Below are 27,630 nucleotides of genomic sequence, written 5' to 3'. Positions count from 1 at the left end.
ATGTTTTTTTTTTTTTTTTTTTTTTTCAAGACAGGGTTTCTCTGTGTAGCTTTGCGCCTTTCCTGGAACTCACTCGGTAGTCCAGGCTGGCCTCAAACTCACAGAGATCCGCCTGCCTCTGCCTCCCGAGTGCTGGGATTAAAGGCGTGTGCCACCACCGCCCGGCAACCATGTGATGTTTTAATAAATGAATATATTATGTGATGTTTAATTCAGTTATACATGTCTATCTCCTAAATATCGTTTGTGGTTAAAAAAAAAATCCAAAATACTTTTTCAAAAAGATTTCCTTTATCAATAGAATACTGACAGTTGCAGTTTGGGTTGTTATTTCCCACTAGAACACGAAGGCTTTGGGAGTTTTAAAATCTTTTATCTTGCCGGGCGGTGGTGGCACAAGCCTTTAATTCCAGCACTTGGGAGGCAGAGGCAGGCAGATCTCTGTGAGTTCGAGGCCAGCCTGGTCTCCAAAGAGAGTTCCAGGAAAGGTGCAAAGCTACACAGAGAAACCCTGTCTCAAAAAAACAAAAAAACAAAAAAAAAAACAAAACAAACAAACAAAAAAAAACCCCAAAAAACAAAAAAACAAACCAAACAAAAAAAACCTTTTGTCTTTTGAAAAAGTAGTGTGCGTTCATGATGTATGTTTGTCTAAATCTGTGCCTTGGCATGCTGCATGTGGAGGTGTGAGAGCAACTAACTCTGTGGAACTGTTTCTCTTCCTCCACCTTCCGGGGGGTCCTGGGGATTGAACTCAGGTCCCCAGGCTTGCACAGCACTTGACCCACTGAGTTACCTCGCCAGCTCGAATTTCGGTATTTATGTCTGTTTTGAAATAGTATTGAGACTGATTTCGAAGCGTCCAGTGGTCAGAATGCCACTTCATTGGGTGGGGCTGGGTGTGTGTGAGGACTGTGTTTGGGTGGCATTAGGGCATGCCCAGAGCCATGGGACTGTGTTTGTTATTTCTGTCTTTGTCTGAGATTCTCTCTCTCTCTCCCTTTCTTTTAAAGATTGCATTTATGCCGGGCGGTGGTGGCGCACGCCTTTAATCCCAGCACTCGGGAGGCAGAGCCAGGCGGATCTCTGTGAGTTCGAGGCCAGCCTGGGCTACCAAGTGAGTTCCAGGAAAGGCGCAAAGCTACACAGAGAAACCCTGTCTCAAAAAAAAAAAAAAAAAAAAAAAAAAAGATTGCATTTATTTGTTTATTTATTTATTCATTTATTTACTTGTGCATGTATATGTGTGGGTGCACATGTGTGGGTGGCACACGCGTGGAGACCCCAGGCTGGCTTGTAGGAATCAGTCCCCTCCTACTAGGTGGGTCCTGGGAACTGAACTCCGTTTGTCAGGTTTGGTAGCAAACACTTTCACCTGCCAGGCCCTCTGGTCGGCGCGCTCTCAAGGAGATTCTCGCAGACGTCCATCACCAACGTGCCCTTTCCGGACTTCTCAGGCTTGCCCCACCCACCGAATGCTTTGTGTGTCGGATCATTTATCACGGGACCTGTTGGTTTCTGTTTTCTTGGTTGCTTCATCCTGTGACTTCCTGGTCTTATTTTTAACCTAGTTTCTAGGTTCCTTTCTATTTATCTTGGGCTCCGGATTCCTCTCTGTATAATGTCACCACGATGTGACCATTCAAGGTGGACAAGCTGAGCTGATGGGCTTCATCCCTTTCCCTCCTTTGTCTTACTTTTCTTATCTTCCTCTTCCTCTCTATGAATAAATGCTTGAGTCATTTGAAACTATGCGACAGGCATTTCCTCAGCAGGAGGTAGATCCTAGAACAAAAGCTTGAAAACATCGAGGATGAAATAGTGCGGCCTGAGCCGGGGCTGTCTACGTGCGGCCTCTGTGTTCTCTGTATTTGCATATCATTCGTTATCACCTTCATATTTTAATGTGAATCTATTCATTTACCTTGCTTGAAATAATTTTTGTTTGGGTAAAAGTTATATTAATGCCGAAAGGCTAAAACAATTAAAAGATTACATTGAAATACCTCACTCTATTCCCCATGGAAGGGCTGGTTGAGAGTTGAACTTTATATTTGATGTGTTAAGACCAATTGTACTCTCCTAGGAAAATCATTGTATTTAATAAAAATTTGCCTCTTTCTTTCCCTGGCCCGGGTGTTGTCATGGGGACAATATGACATAAGCTTTCTCTCTTTTCGTAACTTGCGTTTCTTTAAATATTTGGAGACAGTTCCTTTTGTGTCCTTTTCCCTCTGGACCAGCACTCTGGCTCCCCTCGCTGCCTGTGGTGGGAGCCTGGCGCATGATGGGGGGCTGTGGACATTCATCTTAGCCTTTCTCATCATGGGCCCCGTCCTCCCACTGAACTTGGCGTTTGCATCCTGACTTATACCTGTGTCTTCCTCCCCTCCCCCTTTCTTCCCTCTCCTCCTCTTCTTTCTCATCGTGAATTTTTTGTTTTGAAATATTAGAACATTCTGAAAAGTACATACAATGGATAGACAGCTTGATAAAAAATAATTAGGAGAAAACATTCTGGCCAATTTCTGTGAAGTCCTCCTGTATTCCCAGGGTTGGGGAGACAGAGGCAGGAAGACCTGGAGTTCAAGGCTGGCCTAGACTATATAGTGAGAATCTGCTCCCTTCGTTCCCCCAAAGCAAACATTCTACTCATCATGTCCAGCCTGCAGCCCAGAGTATCCATGCAAGCGGCCTAACAAGTCTCTAAGCTTATTTAAGCCACTAAGTGTTTTTTTTCCATGCCCCTTCCCAATTCGATCACATGCTGATCAAGACTGAATATTGTGGATGACAATGTCATGTCACAATGTCAAAAGGCTGGGTACGTCTCCCAGATAGAATTAGAATATACCTACCCCACCCTGGGTTTCTGATGCCTCCCCTCCTTTCCTGTCCTGTTCCAGCACCCGTGAATGTCCTGGAACATGATTGGTTTCTCCCGTCCTTGCACTTTGCTTAAGTGAAATTGTGCTATTTCCCGTTTTTTTCTTCCTGTTTGATAGGCTGCGTGCTGCTCTTTGTGTAGAGCTTCAGTTCATGCTTATTTTAGGGTTCCGTTTTATAAATGTATCAGCATACCCATTCTGCTGTTGACCAGCTCCCTTTTTAAAGCCCAATTCTGAGCCTGGATAGTGATCTTCAGTTGACTTCTGGCCATTCTAGAAACAGTGAGATTTTGCTTTCTCAGTCTAGACATTATTTTTCTCTTTTAAAAAATATTTATAATTTTATTTATGTGTGCATGTCTATTCTCTCTTTATAATATATATTATATATACATATATTATATATATATGCACATACGCATACACACACACACATACAAAAAACATGTGTGAAGGTGCCCTTGAAGACCAGAAGAGGGCATCAGATCCTTTGGAGCTGAAGTAACAGGTGGGTGTGAACCTCCCAGTGAGGGTGCTGGGTGCTGAACTCTGGTTCTCATCAAGAGCAGTGCTCACTCTAACCAATGGGACCTAAGATTGTACTGATTTTGGAACTGCATCTTACCATTAACTCAGCTCTTGTTCCTACCCTCTGATGTCTATGGCACCTCTGGACTCTGGGCCCAACCCTCACCATCAGCTAGAGCGACCCTGCCATGGCCTGAGCCCTGACAATCTCTAGTCCCTGGGCTTCAAGTACCTGTGTTCATCCTTGACTTTCTGCTCAGCTCTAGCCCTCACTCTCTACGGTCATTCTTGCAGACCAGGGACCTCGTTGTCCCTCTTACTACCCTGGAGGAGGGCACTTGGTTTTGTTATTGAGAAAGTATAAAAGAATGCTTTTCTGCGGGGAGCATTTTCTGGTGTGTTTTAACAGATCACTGATGAGTCTGGACGTGTCATCAGTATTCTGGGGTGTCCCTGGGTACTTGTGTTTGTCTGACATTCCAGCACTCTCATTGTGTTATTTGCATAATGCTCCAGTTTATGTGAAAAACTTTTGTTGTGTCTAATCCAACTTGAAACTTGTTCTTAACAGAGAAGAGAGAGGAGGACCATTTCCTACCCTCTGCACTCTTCCTCCAGTCCCTTCTGCCTTCTCAACATGATTTGCTTTTAGGGGAAGCGATTCAGTCACTGAACTCTTTGCTTAAATGACTTAGCTCCATTAACTTTTATCAATGCCCACTCCAGAAGGTAGTGATGACACACGCTATCTAGTCCACGTAGCCGACTGCTGGATGTACTGGAAGTGTTAGTATTGACTCAGCGTGCTGGCGTTCGGCGGGAGCCAGTAGAAGCTCATTGAGAGCTGTGCATCAGCTCCCTGTAGCTGCTGAAAGGAACCACCTAAAGCTTGCTTGCATAAAGCACACCTTCTTGTCTTGCAATCATGGAGACCTATGGAGGCCAGCGGCCAGTGTCTCTAGGCAGAGGAAAGTGTCAACAGGCACTGTTTCCTCCAGAGGCTCGCCTGGAGCAGTGGTGCCTTGCCTTTCTCAGTCCTGACAACTGTCAGCATTTTTTGGCTTGTGAATGTTACTGCTGCATCTCTGCTCTGGGTGCACAGTGCCATCCCTCTTGGTCTAGTTCAGTCTCCCTCCACTTTCTTATCAGGACAAATGATGGTATTCAGGCCTCAATAGGATGATAGGGGTAGTATCCCTAACTCATGTAAGTCAACCCACAGCTTAGCGCTGCGTGTGGGTACTTCACGTGCTAAGTCTCTTTGCCATGGAAGATGATGTTGGTAGGTGGCAGAGATTAGGATCTGGAATCCTGAGGGGACCATAACTTAGCCTAAATAGGCTGCCAACCCAGGGTGGCACAGAGTGAGGCAGTGTTCCAGACGATTCCCTAAAGGAACCGTTGGTGAACTCAGCTGTGAATGTGAGCCAGTGGTTACCTTGGAGGAGAGTCCTGGACAAGATTCCAAGCAGGAATCATACAAGACCGACAGAGTGACAGTTGCCAAGAAACACAGACATGTCAAGGCACAGTGTGATTACCAGTGTGAAGTTTATCAATCCCTTTTCTCATCTGACATACCATTGAATTTGTTCTCCCCCCCACTTTGAAGCTCAAAATTATTTTTATCTGGAAATGCGTATTTAAATTCTAGAACACCAAGGACATTTTGAACGAGAGTGTCTGTCTTCCCTCCAATATGGCACCTCCCCCTCCCTTTGTCTCCACCAGCCTTAGATGGCATTATGGGAGTGCAGATACTGTCTGGAGGTGGCCCACTGACATGGCTTGCTTTGTCCCCCAAGTTCTGAACTTCAGAGCCAGCAAGAAAATTGAGATGTGGCTCTGTGGCACAATGGTAACACATTGGACTTCTGGTGACAAGAAAGCTGAAGAGAGAGGAACCGACGGTGTTCAGCACACAGTGTCATTTTGTGTGCTCAGTATCACGCTGATGTGTAGTGACGAGAAGTCAAGTGGAATCACTCTCTGAACGGTTTTGGTAAATCTAAAAACAGTGGATGGAAGCTGTGATTATGAAATGATGTCCTGGTATTTAAAAAAATGGAAAAATATTCTTCAGGTTCACAAAAGTTAAATCCCATGCACACGTATAGTGTTATTCTAGATAAATACCATGCAATTCCAGTGGAAGGAATTCTTCCCTTTGCCTCCTTGAGCTCACTAGAACTCACGGTTTCCAATGTTGACTTTTGACTCGGTCACCACATACTCCAACTTCAAGAGCAACTTTGTGAAGAGGCTGTCTGTCAAGACTCCTGTGGCCAGCAGCCCCATCACCACCAGATGGCAGCCAAGCCCAGCCAGGGACCAGGAAGCCTGTTCCTCTGCGGAGGGCTCGACCTCAGACATCCCTGAATCCTCATCAGTGTTGAAGATAACACCCGCAGCAGACACCCTAACTCCACATGAACCCAGTCTTAGGCTTTCAGTTAGTGTACACACTAAGATAAGCTGCAGTTCCTTATGTGGATTGTCTAAGGGCAGGGCCTTCCACAGACCATGCTGTGTTTCTGTCCTTTTTATAGTATGGTGGTTGTCATGTTCATACATACGCTGTGCTTTAGATATGCTCACAGAATATATACACACACACATATATATATGCATGTATATACATATATACTTAGATATGTATGTATTTCTGCAGTATATGACTATGCTTTTGCTTTGAAAACTCTAGAGCAGTGGTTATCAACCTTCCAAATGCTGAGACCCTTTAATACAGTTCCTCATGCTGTGGTGACCCCCAACTGTAAAATTATTTTGTTGCTACTTCATAACTACTGCTGTCATTTTGTTATTGTTATGAATCGTAATGTAAATATCTGATAGGCAACACCACAGGGGTCACACCCCACATGCTGAGAAACGCTGCTCTAGAATATTAATGGATTTGTTAGGGTTCCTGGTACATGAGAGTCTGAAAATACATATCGTCATTTCCATTCTTCAGGAACAAACTTTTCCATGAATCCTCTAATGGTTTAGTTCCTGTTCTACTCTTTAAAGGTCCCGTGCAACATGATCTTGGGATAGCATCCTTCCTGCTTCTCTTCCCCTTCCTTCCCTTTCTTTCCTTTTTTTTTTTTCTTTTTGTGACAGGGTCTTACTATATCACCCTGGCTGGCATGGAATTCACTGCGTAGTTCAGGCATGCCTCCTACTTGCCACAATTCTCCTGCCTGAGCCCTCTAAGGACTGAGATGGCAGACGTGAGCCACTGTGCCGTCTTGTTAAGATGGATGTTGACCGTGGTACCAGCTTCTTCCTGAGGCACCAGGGTTCCAAAGACTGAAAAGGGACCCAAATCTTCCTGAGCCGAGGGCTTTCCCACATATCGGCAAGTAGCAACACCAGGATTTACCTAATGGCGGCAGGAGGAGAGAGGAGTGTGGGAAATCTTTTATATTCCTGTGTAATTGAGGAAATTTGGCTTGTCATTGTTTTAGGGGAATTTCTTGCTAAAATTAGGGGCTTCCTGGCTCTTTCTGAGCTTGAAATTCACCATTTGTTTCTTAATAAAGCAGTGCGTGGAAAATTGGAAACCCCAAGCAACAGCTTGTCAATCAAAAAAAAGCCCATTTCAGTTTCTGTTTCGGTTAATACTCAGATGTACCCAAGCACGTACTCCATATTCTAGGGGCTTGGCTGGGGGTGCTTTGTTTTATTTCAGGGGAACAAATTCAGAAGGTCCTTCCATCCCCTGTCTGCAGAGACATCTATCTACTCTATCTGCAGAGAGGTTCATTTACAGTCATGCTCGGTGCACGAAATGGCCATCTCCTGCTTTGTGAGGCTAGAGGCTCGGACAGCTTCCAAGCCCGGCCTCCCCCCCCATTTTTAGCCTCTCTCTCTCTCTCTCTCTCTCTCTCTCTCTCTCTCTCTCTCTCTCTCTCTCAGTGTGTGTGTGTGTGTGTGTGTGTGTGTGTGTGTGCGCGCGCGCGCGCGCGCACGCACACGCGCAATACGTATGTATGTATGTATGTATGTATGTATGTGTGTGTGACCACACATCCTGGTATACATATGGCGGCCAGAGGATAACTTTGTGGAGTTGTTTCTCTCCTTGCACCCTTATGTTTAATCTAGGGATTAAATTCAGGCCATCAGGCTTTCTCTTCACCCACAGAGCTATCAGGCTTTGAGCATGGCTTTTCGTCTTAGTCAGGGGTTCTATGGCTGTGAAGAGATGCCATGACCATTGCAACTCCTATCAAGGAAAGCACTGAATTGGGGCTGGCCTATAGTTCAGAGGTCTAGTCCATTGTCGTCATGGTGGGAAGTATGGTGGCACACAGGCAGACGTGGTACCTGAGAGGTAGCAGAGAGGTCTGCATCTGGATCAGCAGACGGCGGGAAGAGAGAATGACACTCGTCCTGGCTTGAGGATCTGAGATCGCAAAGCCCATCCTGCAGAGCACATTTCTTCCAACAAAGCCACACTTACTCTAACAAGGCCACACCTAATAACGCTGCTTTCTATGGCCTTATGGAAGGCATTTTTATTCAAACCACCACACTTTCCCTGTGTCATTTAAGGTTCTGAGGCCTAGCTTTTTCTCTATATTCTTCTAAAAAATAGCTCAGTAATTAAACATTTCAAAACAAAGAGTTAAATTTAAAACTTTGAGGGATGTTTCATGTTTATACCCTCTCTCTTCCTGTAACCTAGTGTCCATCTCTTATATTTTGAGTTCTGGGAACTGGGGTGCCAGGCTCCAAGAACATGAATGACAGTCCGTCAAGCTCATAGTTGTCCAAATGCAGGAAGGATTGTTACATGTCAAAAGGCCAAGCTTTTCTGGAGGCCCCTTGACCGAGATGATATATGTGATGGATATTTAGTTTTTGATATACGTGGTAGATATCTAGTATTTTGAGGGTGGTTTGACAGGTATTCCTGGTAAAGGGCTTTCTCAATCTTGATAAAAGAATATATTCTAGATTCATTTATGTTGCTTGGAAATACTCTCTCAGAAAACAACTTAGGGGAGGTGAAGTTTATTTGACTTACAACTCCATCTTTTTGGGTAAACCAACTCAGGGATTTGAGGCATCTAGTCACATCACAACCAAAAGCAGAGAGATAATAAATGCCTACTTACTTTTTTTTTTTTGTGCTTGGCTCAGTTTCTCTACTCATACGTAGTTCAGAATCCCCTGCCTAGGGAATGGTGCCACCCACAGTGGCCAGGGTATTCCCACATCAATTAACTTAATTAAGGCAGTTTCCTACAGGCACACCACAGGCCAACCCAATGTAGACAATCTCTCATTGAAACTCCCTTTCTAGGTGATTCTAGACCGGGACAAGTTGACAGCTAAAGCTAACCATCACAGAAAACATATGAAAAATATCGATATCAATAACATCGACTTCTGTTTCTTAGACAGTATTTCACTGTGACTATCGCCAACTACCCTTACCACATCTTTCTGTGACAGGAAGGAGGAGAGGCAAAGTGATACCCTAAGGATCAGGTAGTGAAGACCAATGACTGGTACACAAGCATCCTACAGTGATGTCTGAGGGGGGTGATCACAGCTAGAGAAGATGCTCCTTGCAGCATTCTTTAAGCTACTGAACTATTTCTACCTGTTCTGAAAATCTGTTTTATCCATGCTCAAGTGAAGGCTTTCATGGCTGCTGCTGCTGAAGGTGGAGTCCGGCCTTAATCTCTGGCATTTCCTCCAGGCTTTAGAGGCTATTAAGGCAGTTTCTTGTGACTGCTCATGGATGAGCCCAAAGCTTTAGCAAAGGTCCCATCCATTCATTTTTTCTTTTCCCCTAGAATTTGGTGTGAGAGCTCAGACCTTACATTCTAATCTACCAAGAAAGATACCATGGCTAGTCAGACCAGTAGTCCAAACGACGGTGTGTTTTAAAAGCCAGATTCAAACCTAAATGTTTTTCTTGCAGGATCCCACAGCAAAGAATCACTGAAAAACCCCCTCAAAGGAAGCGCTGAAATGAATAACTCCAATCTCTATTTCTGCAAGACACCTCGTGTAGGGGACAGAGGAAAACGTTCCTCTCAGCCAATGGGGTGACTTGGTTTGTCCTAAAGGGGCCACCTAAAAAGTTTCTCAGCATCAATTTGATTCTCCCTCTATCATAGGTTTTCTTATGACCCCTTTTCACCTAAGAAAATTTTTGTGACCCTGGGAATATAAGTATATAAAATGGACATAGAAAAACAAACATTTCCTGATAACAAATCATGAGAAATATATTTAAAAACATTTGTTTAGTGTACATATAACTATCATTTCTTAAAACTAGAGAAAAATTTGGATACTAATGAGATAGACATGCTTATTTATTTATTTATTTTTATTTATTTATTTATTTATTTATTTATTTATTTATTTATTTATTTATTTATTTATTTATTTTTTGGTTTTTCGAGACAGGGTTTCTCTGTGTAGCTTTGCGCCTTTCCTGGAATTCACTTGGTAGCCCAGGCTGGCCTCCAACTCACAAAGATCCGCCTGCCTCTGCCTCCCGAGTGCTGGGATTAAAGGCGTGCGCCACCACCGCCCGGCGCTTATTTATTTTTACATAGAAAATTAAATCTTGGCTGAAATGGTTGGTATTACAGGATGCAGAATATTTTTAGGATCTTTCAGATTTGATTGATGTTTTTATTTTAATTTTAATTTTTTAAAATAACATTTATTTTTACTTTATATACATTGGTGTTTTGCCTGAATGTATGTCTGTGTGAGGGTGTCAGATGTCCTGGAACTGGAGCTACAGACAGTTAGGAGCTGCCATGTTGGTGCAGGGAATTGAACCCAGGTCCCCTGGAAGTGGCCAGTGCTCTTAACCTCTGAGGCATCTCTCCAGCCCCAATGTTTTGATTTTATATCTATCAGGGCTGAGAATGCTGCTTTGTGTAGATATATAGTGCAAAATGGCAGAAGCATGTTTAGGGCCATTTCAGAAATTGTTAGAGATTCTGCTTTAATCTCAGGCCAAAATTCATTCACTGATTTTTTTTTTAATTCATGAAATTCGTGTTAAGAATTCAAGCAGCAGTTTTTAAAACCAAACATTGTAACATAACATAGCCCAAAGATACACTCCTTTGATACTTACATTCTGAGGGATGATAGTGGGAAAATACAAGAAGTTTTTCTTACTGAAACCATTAGGTTTCTGTAAGAGCAGAAAACCTTTGTACACACAGTAAAAACACTACTGTTCATCATATACAACAGCCTTGAGTCTGAGATGTGGTGTTTGGGGCAGTGTTTGTTTTTGACATTATGTGGTTTGACAGACTTCTCAGTGCAAAGTGCCCATGTGATATGTTCAGAACCAAGGCTGTGGTGAAGTTGTATGAGGCAACACGAGAGAACATTGAGAGAAACCACTTAGATTCATTACGCATTTAATTTTGAATGAACTTTTGGTTATTGCAAGTTCAGAAACCCTTCATTACTTCCAATTACTTCTCAGCCCTCACAGAACCTCCAGTTAAAGAAGCTATGCTCTAGAAGATTTTTAACTGAGTATTTTCCTGAAGTCTTCACTGGTATTTGTTTGTTGCATTTTTTCTTATGATTTTAAGCTCTCGGGAGTTCGCTCTAGGTCTTTTGGGCACATTATATGTCAGTTACTTTTAGGTTTACCAAATTCAGCAACTAGCTTCTAAAGGAAGCAGTATTTCATCCTAAGGCTTTAAACTAGAGAAGCCACAAAACTATACTTCAGTCGAGAGTATTCATCTAGTGTATATCTCTTTCCGTGTTTAGTGTACATATTGTGCAAGAAGAAAGACTATACTATGAGTATAAATTCTAGTTATTTGAACTCATTGGAAAGAAGAAATAAATACACAGAGTAGGCCTTTCATTCACGCTTTCTTGCTGAATATGAGCTTAGAGGATAAATGATGGTCCAAGTATGAAAATTCTATAAAATAATTAGGGGTGCCGCTGGGCCTCATGCCTGGGCCAGTTTGTTAACATTACTATTTTCTCACCTTCTACTGCTGATTAGAGTCACTGCTCAGCCCCTTGGGACTTTTTTGTTCTCTTACCATGTCTGGCAACTGGTGGCTCTGTGGACACACAAAGGACTTGGCAAGACATCTCTTGGAGAAATTGTTAAACAGAAGTCACTGAAGAACCTGGGCAGGGGGTAATGGGAATGGTGTTATTATTTAATGGTGAGCATCTGTTGTCATGATTAGCTAGAAGTCAGATAGCATTCAGAGCGGTGAAGACAGCTCTTCAGTAAACATGTGTGGTCTTTCAGGGGTCCTCACTGATCCTCTGGAGGGTGTTGCCACAATGAGAGTCTGAGTAGTTGTTGAAACTCCCAGAACTCACATTAATTGGGCTAGTCCTAAGTTGCTAATTAAAGTATAATATAGATCTCACATAAGAAAGGGAACCCACCAGTACCTAAAGAGCAGCATGTGCTGGCCAATGCCTTGGCCAGCTCTGTGGGATAATATGGGCTTTTGAAGAAATGCATCTATGAAGTCTATTACATCTGAGATGCTACATTCATCTACTGACCAGCAGACTACATTAGAGATGTTGTTTTATATCAGTATTCTCATCTGAGGATGATTTTGTGCCTCATGGCATACATGGTGGTGTTTCCCATTGTCATAACTCTGGGGAAGAACACCATAGTGGGTGCAGGTCAGCTATGATGCTAAACACACTGTAAAGTACAGGACAGCCCTTACAGCAAGATATAACTACCTGCCTTGAAATGCCAATAGCTACTCAGAGGTTAAAAAAATGACCTCATGAAATTTGCAGGCAAAATGGATGAGACTGAAAAATCATCTTGAATGAGGTGACCCAGACCCAGACAGACAAACATGGCATGTACTCACTAATAAGTGGATAGTAGATGTAAAGCAAAGGATAACCAGGCTACAATCCATAGCCCTAGAGAAACTAGATAACAAGGAGGACCCTAAGAGGGATGCATGGATTGCCTTCGCAAGGGGAAATAGATGAGATCTCCTGGGTAAACTGGGAGTGGTGAGGAGGGGGTATTGGGGAAGGGATGGGGGATGGGAACATGAAGGATTGGGATGGTTGAGTTGGGGGAGGGATGGAGAGGGAGAGCAACGAAAGAGATATCTTGATAGAGGGGCCATTATGGAGTTAGGGAGAAACCTGGTCCTAGGGAAATTCCCAGGAATCCACAAGGATGACCCCAGCTAAGACTCCTAGCAAGAGTGGAAAGGGTGTCTGAACTGGCCTCCCCCTGTAATCAGATTGGTGACTACCCTAATTGTCATCATAGAATCTTCATCCTGATAGAAGCAGATGCAGAGATCCACTGTCAAGCACTGAGCTGAGCTCCGGGAGTCCTGTTGAGGAGAGGGAGGAAGGATTGTATGAGCAGGAGGGCTGAGATCATTATGGGGAAACCTACAGAGACAGCTGACCTGAGATTGTGGGAGCTCACAGACTCTGGACCGACAGGACTCTGGATGATAGCTAGGGAGCCTGCATGGGACAGATCTAGGACCTCTGCATGGAAGTGCCAGTTGTGTAGCTTGGTCTGTTTGTGGGGCCCCTAGCAGTGGGACTGCCATCCATCCCTGGCACATGAGCTGGCCTTTTGGAACCTACTCCCTACGGTGGGATGCCTCGCTCAGCTGGAGTGGAGGGGGTGGGGGTGGAGGTGGAGGGAGGGGAAGCTGTGGTTGGTATGTAAAATAAAATAAAATAAAGAAAAAAATTAATAACAAGAAAAGTAAAACTAAAACACCCACAATCCATCCTTTGCATCATAAAAAGAACAGTTTTCAGCAATTTCTCTTCCATTTTACGACTGAGGACAAACCATGAAGATAAATTTTAATGTACCTGAGAAAATGTTTTATCTTTACTTTAATATTTCTAATATAATCAAAATGAAATATTGAAAAAATGCCCATAGCCCTGAGATTGGGAAACTCCTTTGCAGTCAGTTGTTCTGTCTGGAATACACCAGAGCCACGGTTCGTTGCCTGGCAACGCTTACCTTTGATGAATTGAGGAGAGCGTGGGTCTGATGAATGAATCTTCAATAATGTCAGTGTCACATTAAGGGAAGCTATCAAAACGCTTCCTCTTGGTATTATTGAGCTCAGAGTGAAGCGGCTTTGAATTCTCTACCTCATCCTGTGTCTTCCATGCTCCTCATTTGCCTATAGTCACAGCTCTGAATCCGTGCCTGTCTGGCTGCTGGCTTCTGAAGCTATCCCTGTCCCCGTGTCTGTCTGAATGTGTCTGTCTGTCTTTGTGAATGCCTGAGTGTGTGTCCCTAACAAAAGCTTTGCTCTTTCCTTATTGACCAGCATAGACAGTATCACATGGGGAAGAAATGAAGGTAGATGCTGGACAAAAACCAACAGAATTTTACAAGGGATTGAGTTATTGACTCCAACTGCCCCCGATAACAAACAGTACTACAAACTTCATCGTTTATCCAACAACATCCATACATCGCAGCCAATATTTATGGTGGATGTTCATTTTATAAGGCTGCTTCCAGCCTCGATTCACTGATTCCAGAAGATGATTATCATAACATACATGCATTACTCTGAGCCAGGGGCATGGAAGAGTACATCATTTAGGATTACAGCTATGTAATCTTAGCTGAGACTGTAAAAGCTGACTACATGGGAAACCCAAGGCAAGTAAGATTAGATATTACATTGTTTTCTTAAAAGTAGCTTAAACAAACAGTCCCAGCATACAGTAGGATAGCAGTCTTAAGTCTTAACTGACCTCAAGGTGCATTAGTAACTCTAGCTGTGAGGTCCAGCAAATGTTCCAGTCTCTTAGACTGTAAGAAAGGTTTTCATTACAATACATTGCCACAGAGGAGGAAAACAAATATTAAAATGATGCCTAGAAAGATAGTTATGTCTGGGCTGTGAAGACCCCCCCAAAAAAAACAAAAAACAAACAAACAAACAAAAAACCCAGAATCTTCTCCACTTTACTTATTCACCATTATATTCTTTGAAAATTCCAATGCATTATTTTTTTTGGGGGGTATTTATTCCTAATTTTCCTAACTGGTTTTGATCAAAGTTGGACAAAAGGATGTCATAAGAACATTCAATGCCCCAATAAAATGATATTATTTTTTGTGTTCATGGAAAGTTAAGGATTTCCTTAAGCTCTTTGAGGTTGCTTATTCTGGTTCCTCATGAGTAAAGGTACCATTGGCTTGTGATTGGACTGTATACTAAGTCAGTTTCGGAGCTGGAAGAATAAAGGAAGGCTTTTTACTTTAGCTCAGTAATCCCCAATGAGCTCTGGAGTTGCTGAGGTTAAAAATAATCTATGTGAGATTCTCACAACTAGTCATCACACTGTGAAAACTTGGACCTCTCTAGCAAACTCTCGGTTGTAATGTCTTCATCCATCACACCTGAGGTACACACGTGTGTTCCTAAAGAAGTATTCTCTTTATGTGCATTCGTTTCCAGAAATGGCTAAACCAGCTGTTTTCAACCCAGAAGGGAGTTCAGCAAACTGAATGGGAAATGCATCTCTGTGAGAAATCCTGATGTGTCTGGGCAGGCATGGGGCAGAGACTGGTGCTACCCTTGTTCTAGCCCTCCTTTCTCCCTGCTTCTTTCATTCCTTCCTTACTTTAAAATGTTATTTATATTCATTAGACGAAATCAACGTCATTATCCAATTTGCATAACTCCCATAATCCTCTGCTCTGGCCACCTTCACTCCCAAGTCCCATTTTCTAGAGGTTATCATTCTCAGTTCTCCCTTCAATACTTAAGTCTTCTTCCTCTGTTTCTTTGGCTATTCCTTATGATTTTAGACTTTTGAGGACTCTGGCACAGCAGACAAGAACTCAGGGCCCCTCTTGCCTCATTGTTTTTTCCAGTTTCTGGGTGTGCTTCTGTTATAGTTTGCAAAACCAGACCAGACTTGGTATACCGTCAGTGTCCATACCCTATTACCATATAACTATATTCACTGTAAGTTATACTCACTGTAAGTAGCCTTCTTCTCTAGTTTGACTGTTTCCCCTCCTTGACTTGTTTTCATTGAACATGTCTTTGAAGCTCTCCTTTCCCATTGACTTCCATGTTCTGTTTCTCACTACTGACAACACGACTATGCACTCCATCCCTCTACTTTCCTCTTCCCTGATGTCCCTCTACCAACAGACTGTTGACTTGGCCAGTTGCAGAGCTATAATCCTGGGACTCCTCTCTCTCTGACACTAGATCCACTATTTCTGGAAATGTCTATGATACTCAAATTTGAGTCATAGTGTGACTGGTTGAAAATTCCAGTTTCATCCAGCATTGTGGAGACACTGTCTTTTCTAGCTCACACGTGTTGAGAAGTCCCATCCTATTCTGAACTCCTGTATTCTGTATGCCACGTGCCTCCCCCACCCCCACAGCCACTGTTAGCAGCCTCCCCTAACACCAGTGTCCTAGAATTTAGGATGATAAAACTTGGCATTAATGCCCACCTCCACCTCATTGTACATTAAAAAGCACCATTTGGTGGGCCTTTCCATTCACTAAAATTCTCTAATTATTCTTTCATAATTTTGCCACTTTTTTATTTTTATTTTAAGCTAATTATTGATACTTCTGGATTGATTTTCTGATTTTCCTATCTTCTCTGTTCTATTTTTCATCTTATTGTTTCTCTCTCTCTCTCCTCTGATGAATTACTTACCAGTCTTATTACTAAAATTTAAGATTTGGCTGTCTCCATTTAAAAAATATTTTTTGAGACAAGGTTTCACTATGCAGTTCAGGCCAATACCAAATTCTTTATGTAGCACAGACTGGCTTTCAACTGACAATCTCCCAGCCTCTACCTCCCCAGTACCACAGCAAATGTCAAGTTCCATCACTAAGGACACCCTAGTTTTAATATTTAAAGGGTAATTATTTTTTTACAGCATTCTTTTTCTTTTTCTTTTTTTCTTTTTTTTTTGGTTTTTTGAGACAGGGTTTCTCTGTGTAGCTTTGCGCCTTTCCTGGAACTCGCTTTGGAGACCAGGCTGGCCTCGAACTCACAGAGATCCGCCTGCCTCTGCCTCCCGAGTGCTGGGGTTAAAGGCGTGCGCCACCACCGCCCAGCCAGCATTCTTTTTCTTATATTCTTTGTGGTCGGCTACTAATCCTTTATCTGCCTTCCAGAAAAAAGTTATAGCTTGTTGTCTAGTTCCATAATGCCCTTCTTCTTCTCCTTCTCTCCTCCTTCTCCTCCTCCTTCTTCTTAGTTTTTTTTTGACTAGATTTCTCTGTGTAGCCCTGACTCTCCTGGACCTCACTCTGTAGACCAGGCTGGCCTTGATCTCAGAGATCCACCTGCCTCTGCTTCCCAAGTGCTAGGATTAAAGGCGTGTGCCAGCAGCCCAGCTCTTTGTCTTTCTGTATGTCTTACTATCTCAGTCACCTGCGGTCACTTTGGTTGTAACTAAGAGGTCAAGGAAATAAACTTATTTAGCCATTCCCCTCAGACTGGCTCTGCAAACCCATCACATGTACTTTACCTGAAGTACCCTGAGGTCACTTTGTGTCAGCACTGAGGAAAGATGTGATGTTGGAGGCAGAGATTGACTGAGAGGTTCTTGGGATGAGCTGTGTATATCTCTCTCCTGCTTCTCTTACAGGAGCTGAAAGTCTGAAACGGATCTCCCACACACAAAACAAATCATCAGTTCCGTGGGCCTCAAGGACAGTTTTCTCCAGGTGCTGTGTACCTGGAGCATTTTTTTGTTTCTTTTTTGTTTTTATTTTCCTTTCATTTTATTTTACAATACCATTCAGTTCTACATATCAGCCATGGGTTCCCCTGTTCTCCCCCCTCCCACCCCTCCCCTTACCCCCAGCCCACCCCCCATTCCCACCTCCTCCAGGGCAAAGCCTCCCCCGAGGACTGCAATCAACCTGGTAGACCTGGAGCATTTTTTATATGCTTTATTGACACCTGATTAGTCCCAGCAGCTTCATGGCGGGCAGCTCCTGCAACTTTTAAGTGTACCAGCTGGGCCCAAAGCTGCAGGCAGACTGAGGATGGAGGGACTGGAGGTGTATCTGGACTGCTCTGCAACTCTGTGAGGTAATTACTGGTGGTATTTTCCAGAAGCTTCTTAGGGCAGGCCACTTTTAGAACACACAAAGCACTGGTCTCCGAGCCCTTCATTGTCTCCTCCCACATTTGCTTTCCTTTGGATGTTTTGTGTAGTCTGTGGCTCTGTTAGCAAGGGTTGTTAGCAAGGGTTGTTAGCAAGGGTTGTTAGCAAGGGTTGTTAGCAAGGGTTGTTAGCAAGGGTTGTTAGCAAGGGTTGTTAGCAAGGGTTGTTAGCAAGGGTTGTTAGCAAGGGTTGTTAGCAAGGGTTGTTAGCAAGGGTTGTTAGCAAGGGTTGTTAGCAAGGGTTGTTAGCAAGGGTTGTTGTTAGCAAGGGTTGTTAGCAAGGGTTGTTAGCAAGGGTTGCAGCCCCGAGTTCTGTGCGAGCAATCTGTGAGATAATGAACGCTTCCCTTTGTAAATGTCCAGGGAACGTTCGTGTTATTTCTCCCTTTGTAATAACGGCTTGTAAATATGGATTGGACTCGAGATACAAACGTGAAAAGAAAGAGAAAGGAGAGAGGAGAGAGAGGGGAGAGAGAGAGAGAAAGAGAGAGAGAGAGAGAGAGAGACTCAATTCTAAAGAGCACGTCTGCTTCTGTGTTCCTAATTTTACATTAAAATTTTGAAAGTTTTAGGCATTGTATAAAAAAAACACACAGAAGCACAGCCTCATTTTCTAGACCTTTGCACATATTTAGTTTCAAGCCTATGTTTCCTGGCAGTAAAATGGAGAAAGATGGTGTTAGATATATAAAACTGAGCACCAAAGTTTCAGGTTTGAACATGTTCTTTTGAGGGCGGGGGTTGCTTTATAGATACACTGTTGGGATGAGAGGAGGAACTTGATCTTTTTTTTTTTTTTTAGAATAATAAATTTAAAGCAGAGTAAACTATCAGGAAGGGTGCACTGCCTCAGCCGTCCCTCGTCCCCATCTTCTTCCTCCTCCCCTCCTCCACTTCCTCCTCCTTCTTTTGAAGTTCTGCTGCTGTGGCGATTGAACCCAGGACCTTGCACACTCTGGGCAAGTTCCCGAACCCAGTCTCTTCATCTTCTGGTCTGAGCATCAGTAACTGTTTTCTTGTAAGATGCTATTTGACAGAATAAAAAAAGTCCTGTGAAGGCTGGGAGCATGTATCTTTATTATTCTGATGCTTTAGATAATACATAAATTATATTATAACTTGTATATATATATGTAACATTTTTATAAGGCATAGAGTATATACATGCATACACTTGTCAAATAAAATTTGTGGGAATTGATTTTCTCTTTCCACCATATGGGCTCTGGAGATTGAACTCAGGTTGTCAGGACAGGCAGCAAGCCTTACCCGCTCAGCCATCTTGATAGTCCTTGTTCCAGCGGAAAGTCTCTTTGTACATTTGGGTAAACAGTCTTCTATCAACTGTGGAAAACGGCTCGCTTCTCATTCTCCTAGCAGTGTCTTGCAGGATGGAAGTTGTAAATTTTACCGAAGTCCAGCTCACAAATCACTCATGAGTTTTGTTCTTGGTGTTCTATTTAAAAAGTAACCACAAAGCCCAAGTTCATCCAGCTTTTCTCCTACGCCGCTTTCTAGGAGAGGAATTGTTTAGGTCTGTGACCCACTTGGAGTTCATGTTTGTGAGGAATGAAAGGCCTGTGCGTAGATTCAGCTGTTCCTATGTGGAATCCAGCTGATGGAGAAGCAGTTGAAGAGTTCCCTGTTCCCCATCCTGCTGTCTTTGATCCTGAATTAGTACAAGTCTCTTTCTAGGCTCTCCATCCTGTCATCGAACTTGTTGATTCTTCTGTCAATATTACTGCTGCTTGTTTATAAGTCTTGAAGTTGGATAATGTTAGTTTTTTTCCACTTTGTTTTTATCCTTCAATATGTGTCGACTATTTTTGATCTTTTGTCTCTATATGGCTGTTAGAATTACCTTACCAATATCCATAAAATAACTTACTGAGAGTTTGATTGTGATCACATTGAATCTGTTGATCAATTTGGGGAGAACTGTATGTAGACATAGAGTCTTCTTGCTCTTGTATGTGCAAATACCTCCCTCTATAGATATTATTTTTTTTCACCAAACATTTTTAGTGTTTTTTTTAATATAGATATTTTTTTTGAGACATACTTAAGCATTTAAAATTCTGGCTAATAATATAAATACTATTTGTTTTGAATTTCAAATTCTAGTTGTATATTGACGGCATATAAAAATGTAATTGACTTTCATATGTTAATTTTATATCCTGCAACTTTACTATAATGACCCATCACTCATTAGATATAAATAAGATCTTATATTTTTTGTTGTTATTTGTTCTTGTTGATTGATTGATTGATTGATTGATTGTGTGTGTGTGTGTGTGTGTGTGTGTGTGTGTGTGTGTGTGTGTGTCTGTGTGTCTGTGTGTGGTGTTGGGGCTTGAGTCTAAGTCACTGTACATGTTAAGCAAGCACTCTACATGAAACTAAATCCTTATCTCTGTTGTTAATGCTTTGGGTATTGATTTTGTTAAAAAATAATTTTGTGGCCTTTTATTAGCAGGCCTAAGTGTTTCCAGTAACCTTCAAGTCTGACAGTTGGAAGTATTCATAGTGAACCCCAAGATAAGCATTTATGAGTAACAATTGGTTTTCTTGGCGCAACGCCGTGAAACTTTCAGACTTTTATCAGAAACCATTTAGTCACAGAGACCGCAATTCACTTGAGTTACCTTGTTTCCTGTTGATATATGTTTCATTATCAGTTTGATCATGAGTTGAGGCCTAGAGATGAAAAAATAGTGCCAGTGGTTTGGACTTAGTGGGGTCTTTTGATGAAAACTTAAAACGGAACCAAGGATAGAATCATGAACCCAAACAGTCAAGGGTAAAACTAGTCAAAAATTAGTAACTGTTCTGGTATTGTAAGATTAAGAAAAAAATTAAAATCAATAAATCAACAACTATTTATACAAAGAATAGGACTTAGGTCTGCTAGGTAAGCATGGATGGGATGGATATGCAAACATACAAAATTTACTTTCTTTTAAAAAATATCAACTCCAAAATAAAATAATAATGATTCTTTCTCTCTAAGCTCTTTCTATGTCAACAGTATCTTGTTAAACAGAAGGTCCCCAGCAGCAGCACGGATGGACAGCCACAGAACCAGGAGACGGCAGAACGTCATTCCAGGACCTCCACCATCATCCCCAGACTTCACAAGATACCCCTCATCCCCCCAAGAGCCAACCAACGCCCACTATACAGCTGGAAGCAGTCTTTGAGAGAAACATCGCCCCCATACCCAGTCAACCACAATTTTTCTTTTTTTAAAAAGGAAAGAGTTGGGAATGAAGGGTTCACAACACGCCCCCATGGTCGCATATACCAGGCGGACACTTCCGCCTAGCCAATTCCAGTCAGGATAGGCATTTCCGGGTCAGGGCGTCTCTCGTAACCAGGATAGCCGGCGGACCTGGACACCTCCGCCTAGCCAGTTCCAGGTCAAGATAGCCATTTCTGGGTCAAGGCGTCTCTGTAACCAGGATCCGTGATGTTACATGGCCACGTAAGCGCGCAACGTGACCATGTGATCTATGCACACGAGTGGAGTAGTGACGTGACCTGGCCACGCCCCCAGCCAGTTTTAAAGCGGAGCGCCATGTTCCTGGCCCTCTCTTCTCTTCCTCTTCTCCACGCACGTGTCTCTCCCACAGGCCTGCACACTCTCTATCCCTTTATCTCTAATAAAACTCTTATAAGCGGAAAAAAAATTATCAAATGGCAGAATGAATATTCAAAGCATGATGTGGTACTCTGTGTGTTCCTCATGACATTTTTGTCTACACTTAACATCTACCATGTATGTATTCTTTGTTGAAAAGTGCCATTGAATAATTTTGAACTCTTATTTAAAGTCCATACTGAACTCTTTTCTTTTCTTTCCTTTCCTCCTGTATCCTTTATGTCACAGTTTTATCAGAGTGACTACTTTCTCTTTCACTCTGTAATCTCTTGATACCCATGGGAGAACTATTGTATTTGTGGGATCTTAGAGATCTGTAGAACTGTTTGTTTCCCACAGGCTGTAGAGATGGAGTTGGAGATGAATTCTTCTATCTTAAGAGGTTCAGTGGTGTCCACCATTCCACATGCCACCTGGGGGTGAAGCTTCATCTCACAGGTTTTTGAAATGACTACTGCAAGTCACTGCTTAGACTGCCAGTTGACCAGCTGAAATAGCAAGACACAGCCAATGCTCTGGCATAAAACCAAAGTCTGATACTGGAAGAGACAGATGGTCCATATGTTTCATGCCCACATGATGTTACATGCAACAATGGATAATGTAACTACCACGTTTTGGGTACTACTTAACTTTCAGTAGTAGGTTTTGTTGGTGGGACATGAGTATTGTTACTCACTAGTACATTTTTGAAATTATACTAGAATGAACTATCCTGATGTTGACCTAGTCTTACACATGGAATTTCACTGTGGCAATGTCTAAACAGTTAAACAGTGAGTTTAGTAAGTGGCTCTCAAAGTCTCGTTTGGAAGACTAGTTTGCTAACTCACACAGGATTGACTGCCAACATTGCCAATGTAGAATATAAATAGTGAGTTGTGGATCTCAGTGAGCTCAGAAATACTCTAGAGCTATCCAGACTTAAGCTGCCTCAAGGAAGATGGGTAAGACTTGTAAGGGTAGAAGGTAGATGAGAACATATTTGATGCTGCATGGGCAAAGGCATTATGTCGGGAATTATTGGTAATGGCAGCAAAGAGGACGTAGTGGGACTGAGCCATAGGTAGGTGAATGCAGATCATGCGGAAATTCAAGAATTAGTTGTAGAAATTTAATTTGGGATTTGTTAACTAAGACAAATATCAAAAGAATGAAGAGAGTTTACTCTCTCTCTCTCTCTCTCTCTCTCTCTCTCTCTCTCTCTGTGTGTGTGTGTGTGTGTGTGTGTGTGTGTGTACACATGTGTGTGCATGTGTGTATGTGATGTTATATGCATGAAACACAGAACACATTTTTTACAGGAGAGAGCTACCAAAGAATCAAAAATGAATTTAGTGTTGTTACAAGTTTTGAAGCAGGAGAGTGGCACCATTGGGAGGACAGTTTGGGGAGAGAAAACTGCTTCAACTCCTTCACTGAAGGAGCTGGTGTGACATGGAGGAGTTTGGCAGATCACAGTGAAGTCAGTGGCTGAAATAAAGGATGAACTGTCATGTAGGGTGGATGATTAGGGTTGAGAGCAAGGGCCGTGGTGAACTCTCCTGGTGAGGGAGGGAACAGAAAAGGGAGGGGGGAACATCCACAAAGAGGAATGAGCAGAAGTAAGCAGTTCCCATCATTACTTTCTCAGAGCTTTCTCCCAGAGACTTTATTATCATGGCCATTAGGGGATATAAAGTCTCAAGAAATATAAAAAACTCAAAACACTCATACTAAAAGGCAAATTTTGTGCACACTTTTTCTTCAAGCTATAGCTCTTCTCTTTCCTCCCATCAAGAATAAAACTTGTCAAAAGATGTTCATAATGACAGCAGCTGTCTCTGCAGGCTGTCTTGAACCCACTGCAGTGGAATTCTAAACCTCTACAAGGGACCCTGACTCAATAAAAGAAGGGAAAGAATTGAAGAGAGCTCTCAATATAAGTTGAGGCTTCCACATTTACACAGGCACATTTTAACATGTATTCACACAGTACAACACACACACAGCACAACACACACACACACACACACACACACCTGTAAAATTTTTTTAAAAACTTTCATAAGAGGGAAACCATGCTCATTTTTTATTTATTCAAATATTTTTTTTGGTCAATTCTAATATTCTCCTTAATTCTTAAAGTTTTAACGTTTTCTCAGTGGTAGGCAGGGTTCTTTGAAGAACTCAAGCCAGTAGAATGTAGATCCATTATAAAAAGGGATGTGTTATATTGCTTTATACAGGCAGGGTAGTGTAGCAATGACTGTCCGCACATGAGCAGGCTGAGAGTCCACAGCTGCTCAGTCCACAAGGCTGAAGGCTGGAGCAGAGCCTGAGGTTGGTGAGGGCAGCATCAGCATCAGCATCAGCATCAGCATCAGCATTGGCAACAGATGCACTCAGTCAGGAAGAAGAAGCGAAGGCCCACATTGCACCATCCTTGGATCTCTATCTGGGATGCTGTTTGGGAGGGGTGACTCATGTTGAGAGCATGACTTTCTCCCTCAGCTGGTCTCTTTATTGTCATCCTCACAACACATAGCTGAATTGTGTCTTCTAGGTGTTTCTGGATCCAGTAGAGTCAAATAGCCAGATCAACTAAGAGATCCTCTTTAATAACTTCTCTTTATTCTGGAGGGCTCCTTTTAGCATTTCTTATTGATCAGCTCAGTTGACAGAGATGTCTCTCAGATGTTCATGTTCAATTTCATGACATCCTTGCTGGACAGAATTCTGAGCTGGAAGATTTTACTTTCAGTATTTGAAAGATGCTGGTCCATTGGTTTTTGGATTCTCTCCTTTGTGACGAAAACTCTTTCTTCTGCTTCCAGGATTTGGCTCTAATTATGTATATGTCAGATTTTGAATATTATTTCACAAGCAAGTTCATTGATACTTTTTTACTCTGTTGTTTTTATTTTGGTATTGAGCCCATCTACAGAATGTTTTAGATATTACGTTTTATTTAATTTTAACATTAGCATTTTCTGTTTCAGACATTTGTTTTGTAGTTTCTATTTTTATCAATTTTAATCCTTCCTTTATTTGACCATTTTTATATCTAGGTCATCTTGGGTTTTTATCTATTGATTGTTTTCTCTTTACATGTGTTAAGTATTTGAATCATATGCTAGACATTATACATATTATATTGTTTTCACTTTGAATCCTGTTGGGAATGTTGATACTTTTGCCCTAGCTAGGGTTACCCTTTAGGTCTGGTCTTTCCACCTCTGGCTTGTGTTTAAAATCTCAGATCCATTTTTTAAAAAATTATTTATTTTTATGTACATTAGTGTTTTGCCCTGCTTGTATGTTTGTGTGAAGGTGTCAGATCTCGGAGTTATAGACAGTTGTGAGCTGCCATGTGAGTGCTGGGATTTGAACCTTGGTCCTCTGGAAGAGCAGTCAGTGCTCTTAACCACTGAGCCAGTTCTTCAGCCCCTCAGATCCATTTCATAAGCCTTGGCTGCTTGACTTGGGCCCGTCATTTATGCGTGTAGCTCTGAGTCCAGGCTAAGACCTGAATAAATGTTTTGGATCTCTGTTTCTTTTTCACAGATTTTGCTAGGCTTCCCTGAGTCCCTTCTCCACTCCACAATCAGATGAGACATGTGTGAGCTCTTGTACTCGCGCCTGGAGGACATTTTTCTTTGGCTCTCTTTTGTTCAAGGTTTTCCTTACACTTTGGCCTCCCAGACTCCTTGTCTTTGATCACAGAGATGATGGGGTTTCTTGGAGGCTTGACTGTAGGTGCTAGGTTAAGACAAAGTCATACAAGAAAAAAAAGTGAAAATTCTCTTGTGGATGGGTAGGTTCCTTCTTCATGCTTTGACTTCCTGACTTAGTTTACCTGTTTTTACTTTTAAGGGTCCTCAGGGGTTTGATTTTAATATTTTTGTCAAGAGTTAATAGTTGGTATTAGTGGGAGGGATGTACCACAGAGGGCTTAGTCTACTATGATAGAACTGATGCACTTCATAACTGTATGCTAATATGTGTTAGGCATGATAGGCATTATGAGTTATAAGAAATAAGTTCCTCGACATGGTATTAAGTGGTCAAAACATACATTTTCTCACAGCAGTCAAAGAGTTCTTATCAGGGGACTGGAGAGATGGCTCAGCAGTTAAGAGTTACTCTTGCAGAGGACATGAATTCCATTCCTAGTACCCATATTGGGCAGCTCACAACCACCTATAATTCCAACTCCTGGGACCAGACACTATTGTCTAGCCTCCACAGCATTTCCATTTATGTGCACATATCCCCTGCCCTACCCCCATATATACACAATCAAAAAATAAATTTTGGGGCTGGATGCCAAAAAAAAAATGGCTCAGTGATTAAAAGCACTGCCGAGGATCCAGGTTTGGTTCTCAGCACCCGTATGGACAACTCACAACCAGCTATACCTCCAGTTTTCAGATGCCCTCTTCTGGCTTTTTCAGGCACTGCACACATGTGCACATACACACGTGCAAGCAACACACACACATAGTAGTCAATAAATATTAAAAATCTTTTAAAAAGAGCTCTTATATGTGTAGCCTAAAGAAAATTGCTGAGAACTTTGAGATGTCATAAGTGAGATGTCATAAGAGTCACTATCTCTTCTAGACATACTTAACTTGATGTTGTTTTTGAAGTTAGAAAGAATGATAGTATTTCCCATGTAGATATGGCAGGTCCAAAAGTATTTTTATAAAAATTATGTGGCATTAGTTTTCAGAAACCTCTTAGCTGAGGTACATCTGTACTAACCATGGTGGATGAATACACTAAGTCAAAAAATGGTGTTCTTACACAGGTTTATTTGAGCATAGATGCTAAGCATTGCTCATCAGACTATGGGTCTTGAACCAGATTATGTTTCAGCTTTTATCTTTGAACTTTCAATGATCTGTTTTGGTTCAGGACTTTGTCTTACATCTGTCCATGGCAAAAGTATTGATTTCTCTCCCTTTCCATTTTTAAAAACTTAAAAAAATGCCTATTTTTATTTCACATGCATTGGTGTTTTACCTGCATGTATATTTATATGAAGGAGTTGGATCCCCTAGAACTGGGGTTACAGAGAGCTGTGATCTGCCACGTGGGTGTTGGAAATTGAACCTGAGTTCTTCGGAAGAGCAGCCAGTGCTCCTCACTGCTGAGCCATCCGATCAGCCCCAGAGCTCTGTCTTTCCTTTAAAGATTTGGCTGCACAATCATGCTAATTCAGACTTGTTTCCTTATAGACCTCGATATCCTGGACTGGAATTCCCAAAATCTTGTTGCTGTAGCCCTCGGATCCTCTGTATACATCTGGAACAGACAAAACCACAGTGGGACTGGAAATATTAGTCCTCTTCTGTAATTACGCATCGTCTGTGTCCTGGATCAGAGAGGGATCGTGCTGGCTGTTGGCACCAGCAAGGGAGAAGTGCAGGTACTAGAAACATTTCCTCCTGATGTCCTCTGTGCAGTTACTATATAACGTATTAATATAGAGATAGCGTATTAATATAGAGAAACTAGATTAAGTGAGGTACCTGGAACTGTGGGAAGCAAGGAGAGACAGAATTGTTTTCTTCTGAATGGCATTTCTTGAAGATTTAAGGGTATTTTCCTTTGTTTCCCTCACAATCTTTCTGTCATCTTTCATTTTTTGAAAAAAAAAAATCTCTCAAACTTAGGTTGGACTTACAAAGCCTCTAGTTTGGGAACCCAGGAGAGAACGTGCCTTTTCAGGTTCCGTTCATCTGAAGCTGTGATAGGAGCAGAATGGTGTAATATGACTTTGATTTCCCGATAGGCTGCCCGAGACAAGCATCTGTCAGGTGTTTGTTAGCCGAATTCCTCATGTTACCATCATCATGATTTTTTTTCAGCAGCATAAAGAATGTTGCCCAGGTGCTGGATAACCTTGGAGGCCAGCTTGCATCACGATGTCTTCTTATCTCATAGTTAGCCTTTCTCATTTGAGTCACAATATCATCTATACCAGGGAAGAATGGAGTTTCAGTAGCAAACTGAGTTCTGACTCACCCTCATTTTATCCACACAGACTAATAAAACTGTGGCAGACCTCAGAGCATCTTGCATTTTGGAGTAGGACTGTACAACAGGTACATTCTATACAAATGTTTCCAAAAGCTCCAAAATCCAAAACACTTCTTGTTCCTGAAGCTTTGGGTGAGAAATACTCCACCTGTGTGTTTGTTGGAACTGTATAGGTTGACCATGAGAATTCCTGGTTTCCAAGATGTGAGAAGCTCAATCATGACTCTCAGTCCTTGGCTGCACATTGCATTCATTTTAGGAGCTTTACCATGAATGCCACACTTTCTGGTTCTACCTTACCAATTAAACCACAACTGCTGGCACAGA

At 42.1% G+C, this 27,630-nt stretch overlaps 1 protein-coding gene across 1 annotated transcript in view; it reads left to right on the top strand.

Moving 5' to 3' along the window:
* Positions 1–5,619: 5,619 nt before the first annotated feature.
* The window catches only part of Cdc20b (cell division cycle 20B), a 34,514-nt gene continuing 12,503 nt past the window's right edge, over positions 5,620–27,630 (top strand). Inside the window, 8 exon segments of the mRNA XM_076552201.1 lie at positions 5,620–5,854; positions 9,361–9,487; positions 14,881–15,002; positions 21,613–21,729; positions 26,499–26,604; positions 26,606–26,655; positions 26,658–26,689; positions 27,056–27,080. Coding sequence (XP_076408316.1) covers positions 5,620–5,854; positions 9,361–9,487; positions 14,881–15,002; positions 21,613–21,729; positions 26,499–26,604; positions 26,606–26,655; positions 26,658–26,689; positions 27,056–27,080 — 814 coding nt within the window.

This window comes from Peromyscus maniculatus, chromosome 15 (assembly GCF_049852395.1).
Source record: "Peromyscus maniculatus bairdii isolate BWxNUB_F1_BW_parent chromosome 15, HU_Pman_BW_mat_3.1, whole genome shotgun sequence".
Taxonomy (NCBI): domain Eukaryota; kingdom Metazoa; phylum Chordata; class Mammalia; order Rodentia; family Cricetidae; genus Peromyscus; species Peromyscus maniculatus.
This window is presented reverse-complemented; position numbering and strand designations above follow the sequence as displayed.